Genomic DNA, 24638 nt, shown 5'->3' with positions numbered 1-24638 from the left:
TGAACCAATCGGCATGAAAATATGCATGTAGAGGTTTTTTGGGGCCAGGAAAGGTTTTAGTGATGGTTAGAAACCCCTCCCCCCACTAAGAGGGGGGGCTCCCACACAAATGAAACACAAATTTCTGCATAACTCGACAACTAATCAAGCAAATAGAACAAAATTTGGCATGTGGGTGTTTTCGATGACAAGAATTTATTCTATGGTGAATTGAGACCCCTCCCCTCTTTATAAGGGGAATTATAACTCCTCTCCTCTTTAAAAGGGGGGGCTTCCATGCAAATTTCCTCATAACTCGAGAACTAATCAAGCAAATGGAACCAAATTTGGCATGTGAAGGTTTTCGAGGGCAAGAATATTTTCTATAGTAAATTAGGACCCCTCCCCACTTTAAGAGGGGGGGCTCCTGTACCAAAGAAACACAATTTTCCTCATAACTCGAGAAGTAATTAAGCAAATGGAACCAAATTTGGCATGTGGGTGTTTTTGGAGACAAAAATTTTTTCTATGATGAACTGGGACCCCTCCTCACTTTAGGAGGGGGGGCTCCTATACAAATGAAATACAAATTTCCTCATAACTCGAGAGCTAATCAAGCAAATGAAACCAAATTTGGCATGTGAAAGTTTTCGAGAGCAAGAATATTTTCTATGATGAATTAGGACCCCTCCCAACTTTAAGAGGGGGGGTTCCTATACAAACGAAATACAAATTTCCTCATAACTCGAGAACTAATCAAGCAAATGGAACAAAATTTGGCACGTGGGTGTTTTTGGAGACAAAATTTTTTTCTATGATGAATTGGGACCCCTCCCCACTTTAGGAAGGGGGGCTCCTATACAAATGAAATGCAAATTTCCTCATAACTCGAGAATTAATCAAGCAAATGGAACCAAATTTGACACGTGAGTGGTTTTGGAGACAAAAATTTTTTCTATGATGAACTGGGACCCCTCCTCACTTTAGGAGGGGGGGCTGCTATACAAATGAAATACAAATTTCCTCATAACTCGAGAGCTAATCAAGCAAATGAAACCAAATTTGGCATGTGAAAGTTTTCTAGGGCATGAATATTTTATTTGGTGAATTGGGACCCCTCCCAACTTTAAGAGGGGGGGCTCCTATACAAACGAAATACAAATTTCCTCATAACTCAAGAACTAATCAAGCAAATGGTACCAAATTTATCATGCGGGTGTTTTTGTAGGCAAGAATATTTTCTATGGTATATTTTCTATGGATTTCCCCACTTTAAGAGGGGGGGGGGGGCTCCTATTCAAATGAAAAACAAATTTCCTCATAACTCGAGAACTAATCAAGCAAATGGAACCAAATTTGACATGTAAGTGGTTTTGGACGCAAGATTTTTTTCTATGGTGAATTGAGACCCCTCTCTTCTTAAGAAAGCGAGTTATGGCCCATCTCCCCTTTAAGAGGGTGGGCTTCCATACAAATGAAATGCAAATTTCCTCTTATCTCGAGAACTAATCAATCAAATGGAACCAAATTTGGCATGTGGGAGATTTTGGAGTCTTGAATTCATTTTACGATAGTTAGAGACCTCTCACCCCTGTGGTAGGGGGATATGGACTCTCATACAAATAAAACAGAAATTTTGGCGAAACTCAAAAACTAATCGAACTCGCGAAATTCGAGACTCTTCCATAAAACATTAGTCAATACAAGACCACAAAAACTATCTATAGTAACACTAGATCATTCAGGACGAGACGGTCGCGAGTGTTGCCGGTGACCCACCGTCGAAAGCGCCGCCCACTGGGGGGCTTTCAAAACTCGAGATTGTGACAAAGATCATCCGAGATTCATGATTTATGTACAACACAGGTTAATTTGTGGCAATACGAAGTTTGTCGGGTCAGCTAGTAATAAATAAATAATAATAATAAGAAGATGAACCGAACACTCCGAATCCTAGTTTCAGGTGTCGGTGGGGTTGCTGAAGAGAATTGTCCGGTCACCTTACGACGTATCCGACCCATCCAATTTATATTGCAGAAAAGTTGGGTATATAACAGACCTACGATTCACATCTTTATTGACTTCAAAGCAGCGTATGATACAGTCGATCGAGATAATACATGAACACAGTTTTCCGGACGAACTGACGAAACTAATCAGAACTACATTGGATCGAGTCTTGTATTTCATGCGCATTTCGGGGACACTCTCGAGTCCCTTCGAGACGCGGCAATCCTATATGCTTTACAACATCGTTCTTAAGGGGGTGATCCAACGAGCGGTCATCAAAACGGGAGACGCGATTTTCATTAAAAGTATTCAACTTCTAGGCTTCGCAGATGACTTTGACAACATAGCCAGGCACTTTGCAACTGCATGTGAAAAGATTCAACGCTAAAGATGTATTTGAAACTGAACACTGTAAAACAAACTTAGGGGAAATGTGTATAATGTGCCCCGCCTAAGAGTAAATGGTTATATCTCCGTTATACTTCCCCAAATTAACGTTACAACTACGTGTATATGTTGGTGTTTAAGCTGACAACCAATTGCAATTGTTTATTTCATTTAGTATTGTGGAATAAACATGCTAGGAATTATTTAATAAAAGCACCTAAATGTTGTGTTTCTCGTCTGCGCGGGGTAAAATGCCCCACCTGCGGTATAATATGCCCAATACGGTAATTTGAGTATTTCTACCAGTGATAGACCAACTCTATTTTGTAGAAAGTAAAATTATTTCCTTTGTTTTGCAAAATATCGTTATTTTATGTAAAATAAACCTAGTTTCGGCCTTCTGGTGCACTTTTTCTTTTCTGCATGGGGCACATTATACTGCAGCTGTGGCGTTTTGTACTGGGTAGTTGAATTACCTAGAATTTGGACGTTGGTAACAAATTATTCCCACCACGGTTGCTCTACAATACTAATTGAATTAAATAATGACAATTGGCTTCAACTTAGATCTGTTTACCTATGTTTATAGCCACATTTGCAAGGGGGGCAAATTGCACCACCGTAAGTGGGGCATTTTGGCCTGCTTTTACTTATTTGAAAAAATATTAAATGCTAAAGCAAATCAAGCGTTTCATACCGTTATTTTTGGCAGGGATGTCTTTTTGAAGTTCACTTTACGCAATCGAATCACAACAACCGGTTATTTACAGATTTTGACAAGAAAATAGCTTATGGAAATGACGCCAAAAGATACATCGGAAGCTGCCCAAAAACAAATTTATTTTTGTTTTGTTTTTACAGCATGTGACAACTGTCATACTTGCATAGTAGGCTAGTTCCATCAAATACTATGGTTTCTGGGTGGTTTTGCATTTGGATTTCGCTTGTTTAGCGAAAAACGAAGGGGGAGCACATTGGCCAGGGGGGGGCACGTTATACACAATTCCCCTACATATAATTTTTCTTAAAGTGATGTGCGCTACCGCAAATCCACAGTAACTCGAACATTCGTAGATCTATGGATTATTTCCTCTATGAACATTGCTGGGTTAAATTTCTCTGTAAAGGTTGATGAGAAAAATTGTAATTCCTCACGGTGTAAACCGGATGTTCCGATTTTTTTAAACCTTAGGATTTTTTTCGATATATTAATTTATTGCTCAGAACTAGAAAAGTATTTGGTGGTAAGTTGCTTGCATTTTTAGGGTAGTTGAACTTCAAAGCACCTCCACCGAATGTGATCTTATGGAGACGCTTGGTTATCTGTTGATAACTAGTACTTCATCGCATCTTTCTTTCTTTCTTTATTAGGTGTGTTCAGTTCATTCCCTACAAGCTATAATATTTTTCAATCGTAATCGCTGTTATCGAATGTTTTTACCCTGACATTGAGACAAATTGAGCATCGCTACGTGTTTATCCTATACTTTTCGGAACCATTAAATGCTAGTTATTTTTTCTTCATATACAAAACTTTATTGGCTGCTTGATAACTTATTTCTCGCTTTCCATTCGTACCCAAGACATAGTTAGGATCAGTGTTTGTGAGTTTATCTTAATATAGAGGCGTGTGAGGGATTTTGCCCCGGCATTTGGGAAAAAGTTTCAATACAAAAAAAATTGATCTTCCTTAAGGCTACTCAGACTCCCTACATGTTTAAAGTATTTTAACTGTACGACACACCGATTGTGAGTTTTTATCTACAATTGGTTATATTCGCTGTATATAGATATATACTCGTATTCGTGTTTTTTTCCTTTAAGCTAGAATAATTACAAATTCCAAGTTCGAGGCAGATTACTCCCTTCTGTTTCCTTCCTATTTGATAAGTGTGCTGTTTATTTTATTTTACTCCGAGAAACAAACGGTTGTCTGTACACAATTTAGGCTCCGATTCGATACATTCTACTACGTGTTGGGCACACTCTACTGTTTAAATCCTATATTTCAATGTTTACCTGTTCGCTTAAAAGTTCGTCGTTGGCTCTAACTATAGCAGGATGTCATTGTTGTTTGACTGTGCCCCAAAATACCGCTTAGGATTAAATTAAATAACACTTGATTATCCACTGTCTCTTACAAATTACGTAATTAAGTTAAAGATGAGGGCGCAAACAATTGTGGTTGTCATATAAATTTGATACTTATCAATATACTAGCGACGATCACATACTCTCTCTCTCTCTCTGTCATTCGTGCACTCGTGCTGGTTCGCAATTCGGTCTGCTTTCACTACTATATTTTACAGTAAGATTTTGCTCGAAGATAAGGTTCGGAAGTTGGAAAGACTTTTTGGACAGGCTTTGGATCGTGTGGAGGCTTCGAAAGGGGTAGAAAAACTTCACTTCTATCAAGGCACCCGAGAAGCACCGCATCAGTCATGGTTTCTACTACTGGATACATTTGTACAGATAACGATTATCATTTGAGCAAGAACACAGCGAATAGCTATAAGCAAAGTACTTAGCTGTATTGACTTTTCTATCTACTAATAGCGATTGTAAGCAAAAGAACTAATGAATGCTGTTATGTAATTGGAGCTTTTAGTTAGTAAAATAGAAAAAAAGGCGAAAGAAAATAAGCTCCGTGATCACCGAGTTAAGGTAGAACGGATTGCGAAGGGAAAATCTTTCAATTGGCTACCTAACGTTCTAGACTGCTGATTTAAATCACCCGCTACTACCGTCCCCTACTACGTACACTCTCACGTCACGCAAGCCGTTCAAGGAAATCTCATATCACCCATGTGTCGTAACTGGTGCAGACTGCTCTGAGATGTCGTTCGAGTTGGCGGCTGCCGCGGGTAGTACAGATTGTGCTGCGAGGATGAACGATTTGGGTTCTGCTTGTAGATACCCTCCGGTGGGGAGTATTTCCTAGGTCGTCGTTCGTCGCTAAAGCGGCGTCGTTTTTGGTTGTCCTCATCCGAATACTTCCGGCGGTTCATATTGCTGTTGTTGCTATCACTTCCACTATTGTTGCTGTCGTTCGAAAGTCGTTTCACGTGGCTGGTGTCGTACATGTAGTAACGATTAGTGTGCTGATACTCATCCTCCACCACTTCGTCTTCCTCGAAAGTCCGGTTATCTTCGTAGCGATGTTTGCGCGGTCGAGTGTCCTCCAGTCGGCGCGAATCATCATCGTAGTCGAATTTTTTCTTCGTTGAGGTTTGAGCTTGTGCAATGTTCAAAGTGTCGTCGTACGTAAAGCGACCGTTGCCCATCTTTATCGGTGGCTTACTAATTGGTTTAGACCATATCGCATCCTGTCCGTAGAGGTCCAGAACGGGCTGGAACTGACTCTGTCCGGTGAGATTATGTGACGATCTTCGCCATCCCTCCTCATATCGTCGCCTAGTGTTTTCATCCTCAATCGCTTGTCTTCGTTGTGACTTGCTGCTGGAACTTTCACTAGAGTCCTCGCCCGATGTTCCTAGTCCTAGGTCTTTCTCATCGCCGTAAGCTTTGTAGGGAGCTGCCAGGAAAGTTTTACTTCCAAAGGCACCCGTCAATGCCAGCTGAGGATGCGAAATACAATACGGATGAGGATAGGTCTTCTCCACCGACGACAATTTGAGCTCATCATCCGAAGAGCTGGTACAAGATCCAGGTCCAAACAGCGACAATAGCACAGGCAGCAGGAAAAGACCGTGCATTGCTCCGATGAAGATCACCAAAAACACCATTTTGAAGAACACCAGGAAGATGTAGCTATCGGCCAGCAAGAGTGGCACTGCACCCAGAATAGTACTTGAACTTCCCTGAACGATCGGCATGCCCAGGCTGTAGAGTGCTTGTCGAACTCTCTCGTCCGGTGTCCTGGCTTTGCATGACATGAAAGTGTAACAAATGTGTGCTGTATAATTAATCGAGAAACCAATACACATAATCAAGTTGATCATTGAAATCGAGTCTAGATTCACATCCCATAAACTCATATACCCAGCAACTCCCAACTGGATACTAACGATCGAAAACGCAACCCACAGGGAACACAAAAAATTCGGAATAAATATATACGTCATCAACATCATAATCAATCCGCCGACAACCATCGATTGGATCGATATCGGTAGAACCAGCTCGAACTGATCGAAGAACACAAAGTACGGATTGAATACGGTGGCGTTCAGTGGCGAGTCCTTGCAGACCTGGCGAAGATCCCTCACCATAATCTTTTCGTGATTCGTGTCGGTAATATTGAAGGCTTGAATCAGAAACCGAGACGCCAGAATGCGGGTACCGTTGTCGTTGAATTTCACGTCCAGCGAGAAAGGGTTTGCCGGGAACAGCCATATCTAAAAAAAACAGAAAATAAATTACAACCTTTTAACTTTCCACAGCAGAAACGACTGAACTGACCTCTTTCAATGCATCAATAAAAGCCTGCTCGCTGTCCAGCGTCAGATTCAGATAGTCATTATTTCGTTCAACGTACGAAACGAACGACCGCAGCCATGATTCACTGTACAACGGTGACGTGATGTAGGAAGTGTTCTCCAGCGATTGCATCAGCTCCTCAATCTGCATCTGCGTGTTCGGATCCGAATAGTTCAGATCTCCGGTTACGATCACCTGTATCCGATACGGGAACTCACGATAGTACTCATCCTCTAGGTCGAAAAACTTCACCGAGTAGGAGTCTTCCTTGGAGAGTTTCCTGCGCTCTAGGCCTTCGGTGATTTTCGTAAGCCCGAAGCAGGCTCCCCCGAGATACGCTGCGAAGATCAGAATGATGATTGCCTTAACCCAACCGCGGTTCAGAACGTTGGCGAGCCGATCGCGGAAAAATTTCATTATTACGTGTTCCTTGTTGTCGATCGGGTTGTCCGGATCGTCCCGGTTGATGCCGCCGGTGTTGAACATGCGATACAGCCACGATCGCTTCTCTGCAAGGGGTTAAGAAAAAGGGAAATTAGTTGGTTAATCGGTTAGGTGTTATTGATTTGGGTTATGAAACAAATGTGGATTTGACATTTGGATTTGGTCAAAATGATCAATTTTGTCTTCAGGTAATTGGTTATTTTTTTCCGGGCACCCATATTAGAGTACGGCAAGCATATATTTAATATATGTTATTATATATGTGAGACATATTTCTCACCGAAAAAGTAAACAAGAATAACATATAGAATCCCGGAAAAAAATAACCGCAACACGAAGATAAAAATTATTGTAACAGTAGGATACAAAACACAGTAAAAACAATAAAAGATAACCAAACCATTAAACTTATTGTAGTCTACCATAACTTTCATGGTTTTTAAAGATTCTACCATAAAAATAACGGGTTGTTAAGTATCTTAATAAAAAAATCTATTTTTTCGCGAACAAAAATTTACATTTACCATGAATGTTATCGTCCTTTTATGGTATTTTTTTTGAGCTAAAAATCAAAATATAATTAAAAAAGGCAGTAAATTTGTGATGAAATATGGCCAAATCTATTCCATAAAATAGGAAACAAAAATATGAATAAAATTAAAATTTGGGGCTCTTTTACAATAAATTTAGCATAAGTTTCATTGTCCACAATAAAACCTGTTGTAGACGCATTGTTTCTACTACAAAACTTAATGTGAATTTTTTTACGGGCACGGTGACGAACCCCAACAATATATTTAAATAGTTTCTTAAAATTGCTTCAATCTTTATCAAGCTTTCTGTGAACGAATTGTTTTCGTTTCTTTTTTAAAGTTTACAATTTTCTGGTGGATTAGGTAAGCAGCAAAATCACTTGTTTTTAGTATGAGATATTTGTAGAAAGAGAAAAATACAAAATACGGGATATAAAACAGAAAAAACGCCACAGAAAACAAGGAAAAACTAGGCTTCTAAAAGGGGAAAGACGGAACAGACGAAAAGGAGGAGTGTTAAGAAATGAAATCAAAAATCTGGAAGCAAAAAAGGAAGAGAAAAGACAGAAACCACGAGAGAAAATTATAAACAATAGAATGAAAAACAAAAAGAGAAAACAGAACCGAAAATATGAAAAATTGGGACAGGAAACAGAGAAAAATGGCACAACGAAACAAAAAACACGGCAAAAAAAACGAAAACGAATAAAAATGAAGAAAAACGGATTGAATAAGAAGAAAATTGAAAGCAAAAATCAAAAAAACGGCACAGCAAAGAAGAAAAAAAAGAAGATAAAAAATACGGCTTGTGACAGAGCAAGACGAAATATGTCAATCCTAATTTCAAGTAAAATTTCGTGTTCATGTCAAAGCCCAAGCCCAATATAATGTCCAACGATAAGTTTAATTTCAAGTCCATTTGCATTCCGGTTCTTAGTGCAATTTCAAGTCAAATTTAGTTCTAATTTCTAAGTTTTTAATTAAAGTATCTAGTCAAATTTTAAGAATGATTTTAAATCCAATTGCACCTGAAGATCCGGAGTTTTCAACCGGTCGACCGGTGTTCAAGGATGGTTCGATTACTTTGACTCAATTTTGATTCATTAAATACCCAGAAAAATAATTTTATCCAATGTTTTGATCTATCGTCCATATATTTTTTTGTCCTTTTTCACTTCGTTCTTTAGAATGAACCAACTGGTTATTATGCGAGCATAAGTGTTGGAGTTTTTACTCTTTTTCTTTCATGTTTTTGCTACTTTACAATATAAATCTCGTTCCAGAACTAAGAAGTGAAACAAGTTGTAATATGTCCATAACTTCATTATTCTCCTCGAGCCATTGCCTATACACTGAAGTCGCTTTTTAGGCGTTTTTTACGCAGTTTTTTTCGCGATTATTTTTACGCGAATTTCGGAATTTACGCGGTTTTTTACGCGAATTTCGTAATTTACGCGGTTTTTTACGCGAATTTCGGAATTTACGCGATTTTTTACGCGGTTTTGATTTACGCGGGACGTATCCTTCGCGTAAAAAGCGACTTGAGGGTTTATTTTTGATAATACAGAATTCAGTATGGGACCATTAAGATACCACATTGGCAGAAATTTTCATCCCCGTTGCCCGCTCCTGTTCCCTTTCGTAAACATCCGAGGATATTGACTAAAACCCCAACCCCGTCCCTCTAAACTGTTCAAGTGGTATATGCCACGCTTGCCAAAGAAAACTTTTATTAGAAAATTGATCCCTGTGATTCGGCAAGTCACATTAGGCGTCGAAATTTGATGATTACATGGTTTTTGTCGTTTCGATCGTTTATGCAAGAGCAACTTTGCGGGAATTTAATTTTTTAATTTTAGTTCACCGCTTTTGGTCCACCGTAGCCAACATGTTTAACTGAGAAGTCTGGGCTATTAGACTTACCCAAGTAGCACACGTTGTCACAATTGAGTCGCAGCGGCTGATATGCGACAAATTTAAATGTAAAACTTCGGTTACAGTAACCTAAAATATAACAGTTGTGTAACCGAAATAGCGCAACTTATGTAACTAAATCTGGTTGCATTAACAGTTACTCAATAACCAATATGTAACATGTATAGTTACAAAATGGTTACTATTGAAGTTACACATAAACTGTAAATTGACTTTCAATTGGTGGCAAATTAGTTATCTTGTAACTTTTATTGCATAGCGAAAATGTAGCAGGTTTATTATTTCAATCTATGGCTGTCAACGTCAAGCAGTAAATTTAACTGTTGAATATAGAAGAGTGTATAAATTATTATTTCAACACAAATTTTAATGCAGTTTCAAATTTATGGTGAAATGCATGATTCTAGCTTTGAAAAATTCACGCGCTCTTATTTAATATAGCTTTTCGTTACTTACTTCTTTGAAAAATTGATGTTTTGTAAATCAAATATAAAAATTTAAATTTTAATTTTTTGATTTTTTAAATTTATTCTTAGCAATAATGAATTAGTGGAGCATTCACCTAGAAACCATTAAAAATCAAGTTGTTTTCGCTATCACTTCTATCACAGTAAAATTCATAGCCATTTTGCCTTTGGTTCTAACTACTACACCATCGTCCTTGAAGTTTTGTATCGTTTTCGGCATATTTCATGAAATGATTTTAAGCAGCCATTGTTCATTGTTCACATTGTTGATATCGGGAAAAGGTATTTTTTAGTGATTGTTGTGAAAAGAAAGTGTTAATTTAATATCAAAGAATAGTTTCAGTTTGAATAAAACAGTTACCACCAGTGTTAATCATAGAAGGTTACATTTCAGTTACATTCTAGTTGTACGTAACCTTAGCCTTCGACCTGGTTACGGTATCGGTTATACGGTAACCAATATTAAATCTGTTGTAGTCATTTATTTCTTATGTCGTCATTTCTAAGTTACACTGTAACCTATTTTCATTGCCGGTTTCGTTTCGATGTAACTTGATCGTTTTGACGTTTGAGAATAATCATCATTTGTTTACTTAATACCAATGTCTGGGCGGAGAAGATTCCAAGTACCATCAATTAAGTAAATAAACGCATTTACAAGAGCATTTCACAACCCGTGTACCAATTGTTTATCTTTACCATTAGCAATATTCTTCAGGTCTAGTTTTTCCTTAATCCGTTGTGTTTACAAGGAACAGTGAACAAATTGTTGCGAAAATGTTACTAGCCGACTTTTTTTGACTTCGTAACTGCTCGTAACTGAAAATTAACTGTTTTGCGACCAGCAAGTTGATGACAGTTTGGAAAAAGGTTTCATTTGTGTCACTTGATAACTATTTGGTAACTCGTAACTGAAAGGTGACTGTTTTGCGACGACCAAGTTGTTGACAGTTCGAAAAAAAGGTTTCAATTTGGTCATTTGGTAACTACCTGGTAACTTTTTGAGATTTTTGTCACTAGAAAACTAAAAAGTAACTATTTTTAATTTTATGTAACCTAACTCGTTACAAGTATCCTAAATGTAACTGCTGTGCAACCTTTTTGTATTTTTTTATTTTAATGATTAGTTACAAGTGCTACTTGGGTATATTTTATATTTATTATTAATAATATTTTAAGCAAACTAGTCACTACGGTCTTTATTCTTAATTAATCTGATTAGAATGTTTTAGACAATCAGCAGACTCTTCTTATAAAAAATAACCGCCAAATAACACTGTGGTCTACACCTTGTTAACAATATATCCCTTCCGCGTCTATTATGAAATCTATTTCCAACGTTGTGCTTCGTTTACTTGCGTCACCGATCTCGTGCTTTCGTTTGTTGGAATATTTTAAGTCGCAGATAATAGCACGTGTTGCTGTTATCCGATTCAAAAATGTCAGATCAAATTAGTTTAATTTAATATTGCTCGGTGGAAGGGGCTCTGCAGTCGAGTCGCGTTAGATACGAACGAAAGACGGGAATCGGCTCTAGTACAGACCATCCTGCGTACGTCATTCGGGTGATAATGACCTTATAAAAAATTGTACAGATTACTGAATTTCACGCTACTCGTACGTTGAAAGGACACTATAAATTTGCGGAAGCAAAAAATTGTAATAGATTCTAAATAGTACTACCAGCACTACTCCGTAGACGACTGTTGCGTACATGCTGATCGTTTGGTATTGCACTACAACCTGACACGAACGTTTGTATGGTATAACGAGCGACAATTGAATGCTTCCTGGGTTAGCAGCAGATGAATCTCAGCGAGTGTTGACCAGTGTACAACAACTGTCGTTTGTTTGTACGCATTTAGAAGTGCTTTAGCACAGGAAAGAAGCGTCTGGAATTGTACTTCTCTTTATTGATTACGTTAACAAGATTACTGGAGAGCCTTTCTTAAAGAAGAATGGGTTTCGGACAAAAAAGTGGGTGTGTTTCATTCGGAAGAATAAAATCAAGTTAGTTGCTGTCTCGTCTGACAATGCGATTTCCTTAGTTCTGAATTCTGATGAGAATAGAATTCTCCGTTCAGAGTAACCTAACCTTAAAAATGTTGTAAAATCGTCACTCCAGATGAACACATAAAAGGCTGTGAAAAAACATTATTGTAAAAAACTTGTTATTCAAAACTTTTTGCTTTTGTTGTAATTTTTGTTACAATTTTGTTTTGATCCGACAAAATTTTCTACTTCTACCGCACTAACTTGGGCTCACTCATAACCGCCCGTAAGCGCATTAATGAAAGTATCACAAACAGCAATGCGTAAGCATTCCGTATCGGGAGGCCAGGTTTTTCCCCAAATAGCTATAAATCTTATTGAAGGATAGTTTTATGGCAATGGATGGACATGGATACGAACAGTCAGAGTCAGTGAGTACGGTGCACACGGTTCAAGTAACTCTTCGCATCTACGAAACTTGTTTCGATTTTTCTTCTGCACCATGCGATACGGTGCAGTTGAGTACTGAAACTGTTTTACTTTTTTTTTGCCGTGGCAAACCAATGTTCCTTAGCATGTATATCATCAGTTTCCATCAATGTTTCCAATCACGTTGCCGATTAGCCGATGATCCCCTTGTTCGCATTCGATTACCTTTATGGGTCTACAATGTGTAGCGTATGTTTGTGAAGCCTTCGTGCGACTTTGATGCCAAAGATATTTGTGCGGGTTGTCAGCGACCAGCCAATTGTATGTGTCAGCAGAACATACGCATTTGTCGGCCCTCGAAAGAGCGCGGGGGTGTACGATGCTTTGAACCGTTGCAGCCTCTAATGTATTACGTTAATGCTCGTTTGTATACGCATCGCAACTGCAGGCTGGTGTTCAGTGGCGTAAAATTCAACGGTTGATTCGTGGAGAATCGCTAAACGTCCACGAAGGAGTTCCAGCTAATGAACCGTAAACCGGCAAAGGAATTACATAAAGATGTCTGCCTGTGCGGTGTAGTGTGGTGAGTCGACCAGACTGACTGACTGACTGGCAGACTGACCAGACGAAACAGCCGAAGCGAATGATTACACCGGGCGAATGCGTAAAATGCCCGGCGGATCCATTATTTCGTTTGATTCGGCAGTCGATAGCATGCATTAAATCTGTTATTGCTAAAGCCCCTGGCCTATCTGGCAAAGTTTTGCTCTGCAATCAGTTCGGAGTTCAATTATCCTTTAGGTTGTCACGCTATGCATCAAGTAATAGTATGCGTCCGGATGTATTGGACAATAATTTCGATCTCAAGCGAATTGAAACGTTTGAAATTTCCATGTCGAAATTAGCAGCTGTACTCTGATTACCGTTTTTGACGCAGGACTACATCTTTGATTACTTTGATTTGGGGTTCACAAATGGTTAGGTTTTACACAATTAATATCGTCCGACTTGTTTCGAACGAAATGTTTTGCACATTTGGGTAATGCTGGCAAAATGAAGAATACCATCCATTTTTGTTCAAAAGGAGCGGACAGGAATGACTCGATCACTTTGTCTCAATTTTAATTCATTTGACGCTACCGTTTCATTCAAGCAAAATCAAAAAAGTAGGACCACCCGAAAAAAAAATTACATTAAATTTTGTAGTAGAAACAATGCATTTATAACAGTTTTTATTGTGAACATTGAAACTTATGATAAATTTATTGTAAAAGGGCATTAAATTCAAATTTTATTCACATTTTTGTTTCTTATTTTATGCTAAAATTGGCCATAATACATCATAAACTTACTGCCTTTTTAATTATATTTTGTTTTTTCGCCTAAAAAATTACCATAAAAGGACGATAACTTTTACTGGAAATGTAAATTTTTCTTCGCGAAAAACTAGATTCTTTTATTGTTAAGATACTTAACATCCCGTTATTTTTATGATAGAATCTTTCACAACTATGAAAGTTATGGTAGACTACAATAAGTTTAATGGTTTGGTTATATTTCTTGACGATAAATTTTATTGTTTTTACTGTATTTTGCATCCTACTGTTACAATAATTTTTATCTTCGTGTTATGGTTATTTTTTTCCGGGTTGGCTGTAGCTATTGTATTTATCATGCTATACAGCTGTAATTCCGTTGGTAACCAAATATGAACGTTTATTTGGCTACCAACATGAAAGCAGCATTGTAGCACCATAAAAACAAATAATACAGCCTAGCTTTATTTTACAAAATTATTGATAATAACTACAGTAATGTTCCGATTTTGTCTAACCCCGATTTTATCAGCTTTTTATTCCGATTTTGTCAGCCCTAAAATTTTGTTCAACTTTTGTGCTTTTAAACATGATTTATAAAACTTTTCAGTCTGCATGAAACTATTCTGATTCCCTAGGGAGAGTTTTTGAAAAAAAGGAAGCCTTTTTGCGAGTAATTCGGGTTAAAAATTAGGGCATTTTTATATTAAAAGTCCTACAGTTCCTAAACAAGCAAAGATGGAGGTATACTATATGCAGCAATATTGTGTATTTTTACTATTTGTACAGCTTTGTAAAACAGGAAAAAGTCATAAAACAACTACAAAGACAGTTAAAATAGATAAACTGATTTTAACAATTTTTCATGTATCAGAAATAGGATTTAAGGGCACTGTCGTCAGTAAAATTTCTTGTACTAATATGCTTTAAAACTTTACAGAACACATCAATGTGTCATATTAACACTGAAAAAAAAATTTTTTATTGCACTTTTAGGGGGATTAATCAAAATTTGAATTCCACTAGACGATTGAATTTCAAATTTGAAGAAACTCTTCCAAAGGTTTCATAAACTTAAAACCAACTTTTTCCGCTTAAATCTCTAATGCGCACCAAAAAAACGTTTGGGTAAGTGTGCTGTGCCCGGTTGATTAGATTGCGTTGAGCTTTCGGTGGATCAATTACGGGTTAGATTTACATTATTATTAGAGGTCTTCAATATTGCAAGGTTTTAAGTCTTAAGTTTTGAAAAAAATTCCCGATTGTGCCAGTTTCCCCATTTTGTTAGCCCAAAATTCAACATGAGGCTGACAAAATCGGAACATTACTGTATACCGTAACTAAAAATTCTTATGAAAATGTAAATTTTCGTAGTATATTTACAGATGGATTACAAATGAATCTAGAGGTAGTCCATCTTTTCCTGCTTCTGTAGTAACAACGGATAAGAGTACGGGGAAAACCGTGACAAAAACTGAACAAAAAGGATAGAAAAAGAGGGAAAACGCGAACGAGAAAGAGAAGAAAGACTGGCGTAAAAAAAGGAAAACGTTAAAAACGTAACACGGTGCAAGGGAAATCGGGACATAAAAAGAAAAGAGTGGAGGGGGAAAAAGAATAAGGGGAAAACGAAGCAGAGTGACAAAAAAATGAATAAAAAATGAGGAAAAGCCAAAGAGCAAAAAGAAAAATGAAAGAAAAGAAAGTACAACGGGAAAGAAAACAAGGGAAATGAGAAAGAAATTGTTGACAAATTGGACAGAAAAGCAGAAAAACGAAACAAAACAGGAAAAAACGGGTTAGAAAAGCAGAAACAGAAAAGAAGAAAATACAGGAGCAGGAAAATTGAGACACGTGAATAAAAAAGAGGGAGATAAAGAGAAAAAAAGCGAAAACTGAAAACAAACGGGATAAAATGAAAAACAGAACGTGACGGAAAAGGAGGAAATGCGGAAAAAATCAGAGGAAGAACGGAACAGACGAAAGCAAAATTATAGAAAAGAAATTAACGAAACAAAGCAAATAAAAAAACGAAGGTGGAAAAAACGGACTTTAAAATGGAAGAAAACAGACGAAAAACGGAACAGGAAAGCGAAAAAACAAGTGGAAATATGACAGCAAAACAAGAGAAATAGGTAACAGCGGACAGAAAATGTAAGAACGAGAGAGAGAGAGAAATACGAGTCAAATAGAGGGAAAACAATACTGAAAAGCAAAAAACAAAACGTGTTAGAAAAGGTAAGGAAACAAAGAAAAAAAGAGGGACACCGAGATGAGAAAGGGGAATCGGAACACGAAACTAGTGAAACCGAAAGGGAAAAGAATAGCGACAACGAAAAACGATAACCGATAGAGGAAACAAGGAAAACGAGAAAAAGAGGTCAAACGGGATATAAAAGTAGAAAGTTAGGACAGAATGGGACAAAAAAGGAGCAACAAAAAAACAGGAAACATTGACCGAAGAAAAAAGTAATACAGTTATGTTCTGATTTTGTCAGCCCCATGTTGAATTTTGGGCTAACAAAATGGGGAAACTGACGAAATGGGGGAAAAAGCTTTCGATTTTTTTTTCAAAATTCAAGACTTAAGACCTTGCTATATCGAAGACTTTTACTAAAAATTAAATTTTACCCTCAATTGGTCAACCGAAAGCTCAATAAAGCGGGCACAGCACACTGGCCCAGACCCTTTTTTGGTGCGCATTAGCTTTGAACGGGAAAGCTTAGTTTTAGGTTTATGGAACCTTTGGAAGAACCTTTTTTCTTAAAATTAAAAATTCTATCGTCCAGCGGAACTCAAATTTTGATTAATATCCCTAAAAGTGCAATAAATAAATTATTTTTCTTCAGTTTCAATATAACACATTGGGGGTCTGTACCGGCGTAGTGGTTAGCATTCAGGCCTCTCACACCGAGGACCCGGGTTCAAATCCCAACCCCGCAGAAGTCACGAATGACCCAAGCTGGTTAAAGTGACTACAAAATTAAACAAACAAAAATATAACACATTGATGTGTTCTGCAAAGTTTTACAGCATATTATAACAAGAAATTTGGCTGAAAACAGTAACCTTCTATCTTTTCAGCAAAGAAAAAAAAACCTATTTTCATCAGTTCAGTTCAAAATCAGTTTTTCTATTTTAGCTGTTTTTGAAGTTGTTGTATGACTTTTTCATGTCTCACAAAGTTGTACAAATAGTAAAAATACACAACATTGCTGAATATAGTATACCTCTATCTTTGCTTGTTTAGGAACTATAGAACTTTTACTACAAAAATATCCTAATTTTGACCCCGAATCACTCGCAAGAATGCATCATTTTATTCAAAAATTCTCCCCAGAGAATCAGAATACTTCCAAGCGGGCTGAAAAGTATTATAAATCATGTTTAAAAGCACAAAAGTTAAACAAAATTTATAGGCTGACAAAATCGGGATAAAAAGCTGATAAAATCGGGGGTAGACAAAATCGGCAGCTGACAAAATCGGAACATTACTGTATATGTATTTTGGAAAACCGATTTTTTCAACCACAGAAATAACAAAAAATGTTATTGACTGAAGTTTTTGGAGCGTCTTAGTAGAAACCTGGAAGTTAAGTAAAAAGAAAACTTATCACATATACATAGTAGAATTAAATTGGATAAGTTTTCTTTTTATTTAATTTCCAAAAAATGCAAAAATTGATGAACAAGACACAAACACAAAAAATGTTATCATTAAAACATTAGAAATTGACTACCAAGAAATAAAAGTCAAACAATATACATGTGGCAGTTTTAATTAAGCTTGAAAATAAACTTAAGATTTGATTTATTACTGGACTTGAAACTGGTACTATTTTTAGGCAATTAATTTTACTTATCGCAAAAATAGTGGCAGATAAAATTAAAAGCTGCAGACTTCAGGCTTGAAACAGTAACTATTTTGTCTTATATTAAATTTTGAAGAGAAAGTGAGGCAGAGAAAGTGGTTGGGAATGTATCCGTATTCGTCCAAGTGGCGCTTTTTAACGATAGACTCATGTTGTAAGCTGATATCTAGCAATGTCGTTGCCAGATGGTGCTAGTGTTCAACCAAAATGTGCGTGACAATATTTTTTGTGGGATTTTATTCGAAGAGTTATGTCCGTTTGTCTGTGCACAGAGCTTTCAAACGTTTGAAAGTAGCATTAATACATCGTTGATCGATAGTGTGAAAGGCATATTACTGAAAACATGAAAAATGCTTGCCCTAAAACATTGGAACTTCCTAATCAAACGAGATATTCAAGAGATGTCTTGAAAGCTGAATTTTTACACCGAATATGTGGATTTATTAGGTAAGATTCAAACCGTCACCCGAGAGCAATCGAGGCACAAGTTTTTCGAGTTTATGTTAAAAAGTTCTGTGGTTGACCCGGACGACAGCTGCTTTCAGAATGCATCTACTTCAAAGCTTGACTTTCTCTCGCAACTCGCAACCTTTTCCTGTCCCAAGACACACTTGGTGATTTTTTGCAGAATATTTCCTTATCCTTCCTTATAAAAGGTGCAAATCAGTTTGACTTCCAGCACACAATCGATTTCCAGTTCTCTAATTAGTCGAAACATACTTTTCGATTAACTTATATTTAAAATGACCTTCCCCCAAATAAGCCCGGCCACACTTCCTTACATTCCAAGTTTCACTGAATCAAGCAAGCATGAGACAAACAAGATCTATCCATAATACTGATATCAGCTTTTATTTCCCACGGACCCCAGCGTAAGTGATCAAACCAAGCGAACCTTTTCGAGTTCATTAGGCGATCCTCTGCAAAAGTACTTCCTCACAAGTGATCGCACCAATCGAATCGTACCTTCCTAGGGCAGGCGAAACAGTGTAAAACGTACTAGTGGAGTGTATTTCAACGTACACAGCTCTCTGTTTTCATCATATTACCCCATATGATTTCGTAGGGAACTGTTTCAACGCAATATGTACTCGGTATTTCTAATGGAGATAGATATCATTCCGTAAATTTATCATCAGTAATTGCGAGGCGGCTTCAGCGCCTAACATTTCCTTAGATCAACCCGTGCGTGTGGCAGGCGGAGGATCCCGCCTGCGCCCCTATACCGGTAGTTGTAACCGACTCAATTTACTTCAAACATTAATGGAAAACTAAAAAACTCTACCATCATCAAATATAGAAATCCAATCTTGACGGATATATTACCAGTAGATCGTGGTTTTAAAATGCTATTTCTATGCCATCTATTAATGTCAAAAAACGGTGGAGGAATACATGTATTCAATGTTTTATTATCTAACGCGGGAGATTATCTGCTATCCATAATACGTAATAGTATGTCGTAATTAGACACTTATCCGTACACTAATTACTTTAAGTGTTGTCACCCACAGATGAATGTTGTTGCTAAGATTATGTCATTTCAGCACTGAACCGGTTTCTTCTCTATTTTTCTGTACAAACAAACTACCATTGCTATTATTTTATGAGTTGAACCGCGTTTAATTGCTTCAGTTAGTTCAAAAAACTAGACGAAGTTATTAAAAGCGAAAGTAACCGTGTAGGTTGTTCGTTGTCACGAACACGGTCACCTCTTTTTCCTGTTTCAGTTTCAACTTGAACTTGCTTGCTCGGTTTCGCGATCTTTTTTTCGCTGATTTGCATTACTCTTTTGGGAGGAAGCATGAAGTGAAATTTTTTCGGAAACCGCCCACCACCTGCATTGCCGGCTGAGAACTGCTCTCGCTTGCCGAAATAGCAACCCAGCCAAGAGCCAACCGGCCAGCCAGTCAGCAGTTTCGTTTTCTGTCCGAGATCAGCAGATTGGCCTAAAAGTGAAAGACAATAACCGGTTGGCCAATTGATGACCCACGTCTGTGCGACAGTCCAAACTTAGCGCTGAGCGGCTATCCCCTGGGGCATCATCGAATCGAAATACAAATATGTGTGGTCACTCTTCACGCCGGCGCGACCGTGCTGGAATCTGCCGGAGCACATGTTCACGTGAGAAGCATGCTGAAAAATGTTTTATGCATGTGACACACTTTTTGCGTCAGGCCTGGGCTCTGGGCTGGGGACGACCGGCACGCACGGGTTGGTGGAAAAACAAAACAAAACACAACCGCGTGAAGTGTAACTTCATTCTTACAGAGCCTAAGGCATGAACAGCAAGAGCAAGAGAGTCCCCTCCCCCCCGCCGTTTGTGCCTTCTCCGGAGGAATTTCTCGTATTTTCTTTCACTTTATTATTTTGTATGGGCAGACATGTTCCACAATGAGCACTTTCACGCTCGTTTGGGTGCCACTTGATGCGGTTCAGGTTCGTCGCGCACCACAACGACGCGCGCTGCCCTCGAGGCACGCGAGAGACAGGAGATTTACTGCCTGCTGTTTACTTTATGTTTGCAATAATGTACACGGTCAAATGATCAAGATCACCACATATCGATCGGCATCGGCACAAGTAGCTTGTTAGACTCTATTTATTGCCTATGCCCTTTTTTCAGCTTTCTGGTGCAGTGATTATGCCATGGTTGCGTTTAACTCATAATTTGCACATGATTTTTTCACTTAAAATGTTGTTACACAAACTATTTGTATTTGCGATACTGCTCCATTAAATAAAATGAATAAATAAAACAACTAATTTGATAGTAAAAATACAGATTAGAGAAAGTGATCGTTAGTAGATTTCATTTTACAATGTCTACGTAGGTAATTCCGATCAGTTCCTTATTCCGATCACTCAACTAAAGTAGTCGATTTTTAGAAGATTGAATCAAAAACCGTTGTTAATGGGAATCCCCATGATCAAAGCTTGTCCGTGAATTATGAATTTTAAATTCATTCTTTTAAAAATCGACTATTTTGGTTGAGTGATCGGAATTACCTGTGTTCACTGTACTATTGCTATATTTGAACGAAGGAATTAAAATTCGTTAAAATCAAACAATCACGAAAAACGTTTGATAGTCGTATTCAACTGCTTCGTAATAATAAGTACCAACCTGACTATGCAGTCTTGTCTGATGACTATTCATTGCTCTATGCATCGTAGAGGACCGCCACAAGAATTCTTCTCCGCCAATGGGACCAATATTGAAAGGAGCAAGCAAGTGGCTGGAAAAACGTGTCAACGACATCAACAGGGACTGTGCAGATGAGTTGACCGATGCACCTATGAGGAGTACTTTCGCACCGCTAGCTGCTTCACACTTAGGTGGAATTTGGGAGTGTAAGGTTAGTTAGGTCAATTAAAAAAAAGTTGTTCACATGTTATGACGGGAAGCGGCTGAGAGACGATATTCTACACACGTCGGTGACAGGTGCGAAAAATATTAAAAATTCAAGGCCATTAGTCACTGTACCGCAGGCGATAGAAGAAGCACTTAACCCGAACCACTTCTTGCGTGGGATCTTGCCGAACAAGATGGTTGGTAAATGGTTGGATAATGCGTAAAACAGACCCCATAGTGGTCCTTAGCCTCTTTTCCAGAAACTCCTATTCCTACCTACACGTGGTATGGACTTCGGCATGGACAAAGGTGACGAAATAAGCACATGGAATCGAAACATGGTACCTGGAACTGCAGATTGCTAAATTTGGCATCGTGGCACTGCAGGAGATCTATTGTAAAGACGAGAAGATGTAGAGGATCTGTGGTGGCAAAGCCCAATTTTTCCAGTGCGGTGGAGCGACCAACGAGCTGGGAACGGGCTTCGTAGTGTTGGGCAGAATACAGAATCGCGTAATGGACTGGATCAATGAAAGGATGTGCGTGTTGAGGATAAAATACCGTTTCTTCAACTATCAATAACCATCATAAACGTGCATTGTCCACACGAAGGTGTAGACCCGACGACGAGAAGGAAGGGTTCTATGCGCAGCTGGAGGCAACGTACGACAGCTGCTCACGACGGGACATCAAGATCGTCATCGGAGATATGAACGCTCAGATCGGCGGGGAAGCACTTATAGACCGGTGATCGGGGCCCATTGCCTGCACACCGACATAAACGATAACGGCCAGCGATGCAGCAACCTTGCAGTATTCCGAGGCTTGGTGATCAGAAGCACTTTATTTCCTCACAAAGTTACCTGGAGATCATCTGACCAACAAACTTCGAATCAAATTGACCATATTCTCATCGAGGGCCGGTTTTTCTCGAACATCACCAACGTTCGCTCTCTACGAGATGCGGATATCGACTCGAACCAGTACAGTAACAGTACACGTGCGCTCAAAACTATCGACGGTTTATACTTCGCGTCAAAGCCGCACTCTTCGTTTTAACATTCGGCAGCTAAACGGCAGTTGCCAAACACCCTCGAAAACGAATGAAATATGATACGCTCGCGATACGCGGTGCCAGGAGCCCAAGTAGCAATGTGAGTTTTATTGTACTCTTATGGCGGTCTGCCAGACTAATTTTGGTCTTGAATGCCATCATAAGAGTGCAAAAATAGCTCGGAAAAACTGTCTAAGCATATCCACGGGAGAGAATTTGGCCAAGTATCGACGAGCGCGGAATGTGTATTCTATGCATACAGATTCTGTACAGGCGATTTCTTTCAAATATCTGTTAAACACAGAGTAATCTGTGCATGTGGCAACCCTGGACCGACTCCCGGCAGAGCTCTTCAAAAATGGTCAAGAACTGCTAGCAACGGCACTTCATTGGATAATTTCTAGGATTTGGGAGGAGGAGAAACTACCGGAGGAGTGGATGGAAGAGGTAGTCTGTCACATCTACAAAAAGGGCGACCGGCTAGATTGCTGTAATTATCGCGGCATCACGTTGGTCAATGCCGCCTACTAGGTGCTCCCCAGATTTTGTTGCGTCGTCTATCCCCAATAACAAAAGAATTCGTAGGGCAGTATCAGCCCGTGCTACTACGGATCAAATTTTTACTCTCCGACAAATCCTCCAGAAATGTCGAGTGTACAACGTACCCACGCATCGTATTTTCGTGGATATCAGGGCAGCATACGATACAGTTGAACGAGAACAGCTATGGTAGATAATGCACGAGTACGGTTTTCCGGACAAACTGACGCGGCTGATCAAAGCTACTCTGGAGCGAGTGATGTGCCACGTGCGCGTTTCGGGGACACCTTCGAATCGCGTAGTGTATGTTATTCAATATCGCTATTGAAAGTTTGATCCGGCGAGCGAGCATCGAAACGATCTTCAGCAAAAGTAGCCGACTACTAGCCTTCGCAGATGACCCCGACATCATTACTAGAAACCTTGGGACGGCAGAACCCTTTCTACCCCAGACTAAAAACGGAGGCTAGAAGGATAGGGTTACAAATCAATGCGTCGAAAACCAAATATAAGGTAGGAAGAGGCTCTAGAGAAAGCAACGTTTGCCTCCAACGGACAGTGACTATTGATGGTGATGAACTGGAAGTGGTTGATGAGTTCGTATGTTTGGAATCTCTGGTCACCGTCAACAATAATACGAGTAAGGCCGCCGCACAAAGCTGACGATGTACAAAACGCTAATCAGACCGGTAGTCCTCTACGGACGTGAGACAGTAACTATGCTTACGGAGGATATACTTCCAGTAGCCGTATTTGAACGAAAGGTGTTGCGGACTATTTTTGGCGGAGTGCAAACGGAAAGCGGAGAGTGGCGGAGGCGTATGAATCACGAGCTACAGGCACTGCTTGGAGAGATTCCCATCGTACACCTGGCGAAAGTTAGGAGAGTACGGTGTATCGGCCACGTCGCAAGAATGCCGGACGACTGTGCAGTGAAATCCGATCTATTCAAGAACCACACCGGCACACAGTGGTCCAAACAGCGAAAAACGTGATCGTGTGATATTGCACCGAAACGTGAAGATTTTCGCATATAGTGTCTTTAGGAACATTTCTTGGTATAACAAGCCCCTCCTTGTGAGAGAAATCTTTGGGTGATTAATTCCCTTAAAAGTGAGATACGAAATTTATTTTCTCGTATACTCGAGATACAGGTTTGGTATTTTCGGTAAAGTTGTAGTAAATATCAATACAAACAACTTTGTTAAAGACAACATACTTGTATCTCTTCATGGAAATTATCTATGAAGCGTTATTCGTGGACACACCCTTTAAAACAACTCTGACTTATTCTGGTCAACTTTTACGTGTTCATAGTGCTCTAGAAAGCTGTTTATCTTGCTAAAATCAACGTTTTTGTAGAACATTATTATAAGTTATTTTCTAAAGTTCGGATATTTTGAGCTTTTTTGGTGAAAAATAGTACTTTTTTGAGCTTAAGGGGGCATAGTACTTTTTCAACTTAAAAAAATCGATTTTTTTTATTGATTATTTGGAAAGATTAACATTTTGACCATATGTGTTTCAAGTCATTTCAATGAATTCCAAAAATTGACAAAGTAACCGCTATTTCTACCGCGCATGTCTGGAGCGATAACACGGCGAATAAAAAGTTCAACGTTTTCGACTAAAAACCTTACTTTTATGTTTGAATGTCCGCCATTTTGTTATGCGTTCGAATTTTAAAAAAAGGATGGGTCAAACACGAGATAATTTAATATACTTTCATGTCGTTTTGGAATTTTTCAATTCGGATAAGACCCCCAGCACCAATCCATGGTACCGCAAATCATGTTTTTTTCGTACGATCATATTCAAGGAGCCGTAGGGGAGAGGGGAAGCGGTTCACATATGCAAACAAAATTGTAAATATTAGTATAAAGTG

The 24638-nt window shown here is 38.7% G+C and overlaps 1 protein-coding gene across 1 annotated transcript in view; it reads right to left on the bottom strand.

The window, feature by feature from the left end:
• Positions 1-5159: 5159 nt before the first annotated feature.
• Positions 5160-24638, bottom strand: part of LOC128737314 (patched domain-containing protein 3) — a 195343-nt gene continuing 175864 nt past the window's right edge. Inside the window, exons 8-9 of the mRNA XM_053831930.1 lie at positions 6799-7325; positions 5160-6734 (exon numbers count right to left, since the gene is read on the bottom strand). Coding sequence (XP_053687905.1) covers positions 5160-6734; positions 6799-7325 — 2102 coding nt within the window. The remainder of the gene's footprint in view (positions 6735-6798; positions 7326-24638) is intronic.

Source organism: Sabethes cyaneus, chromosome 2, assembly GCF_943734655.1.
Source record: "Sabethes cyaneus chromosome 2, idSabCyanKW18_F2, whole genome shotgun sequence".
NCBI classification, from domain to species: domain Eukaryota; kingdom Metazoa; phylum Arthropoda; class Insecta; order Diptera; family Culicidae; genus Sabethes; species Sabethes cyaneus.
The sequence above is the reverse complement of the archived record's forward strand: the minus strand, read 5'-3'. Positions and strand labels throughout refer to the sequence as shown.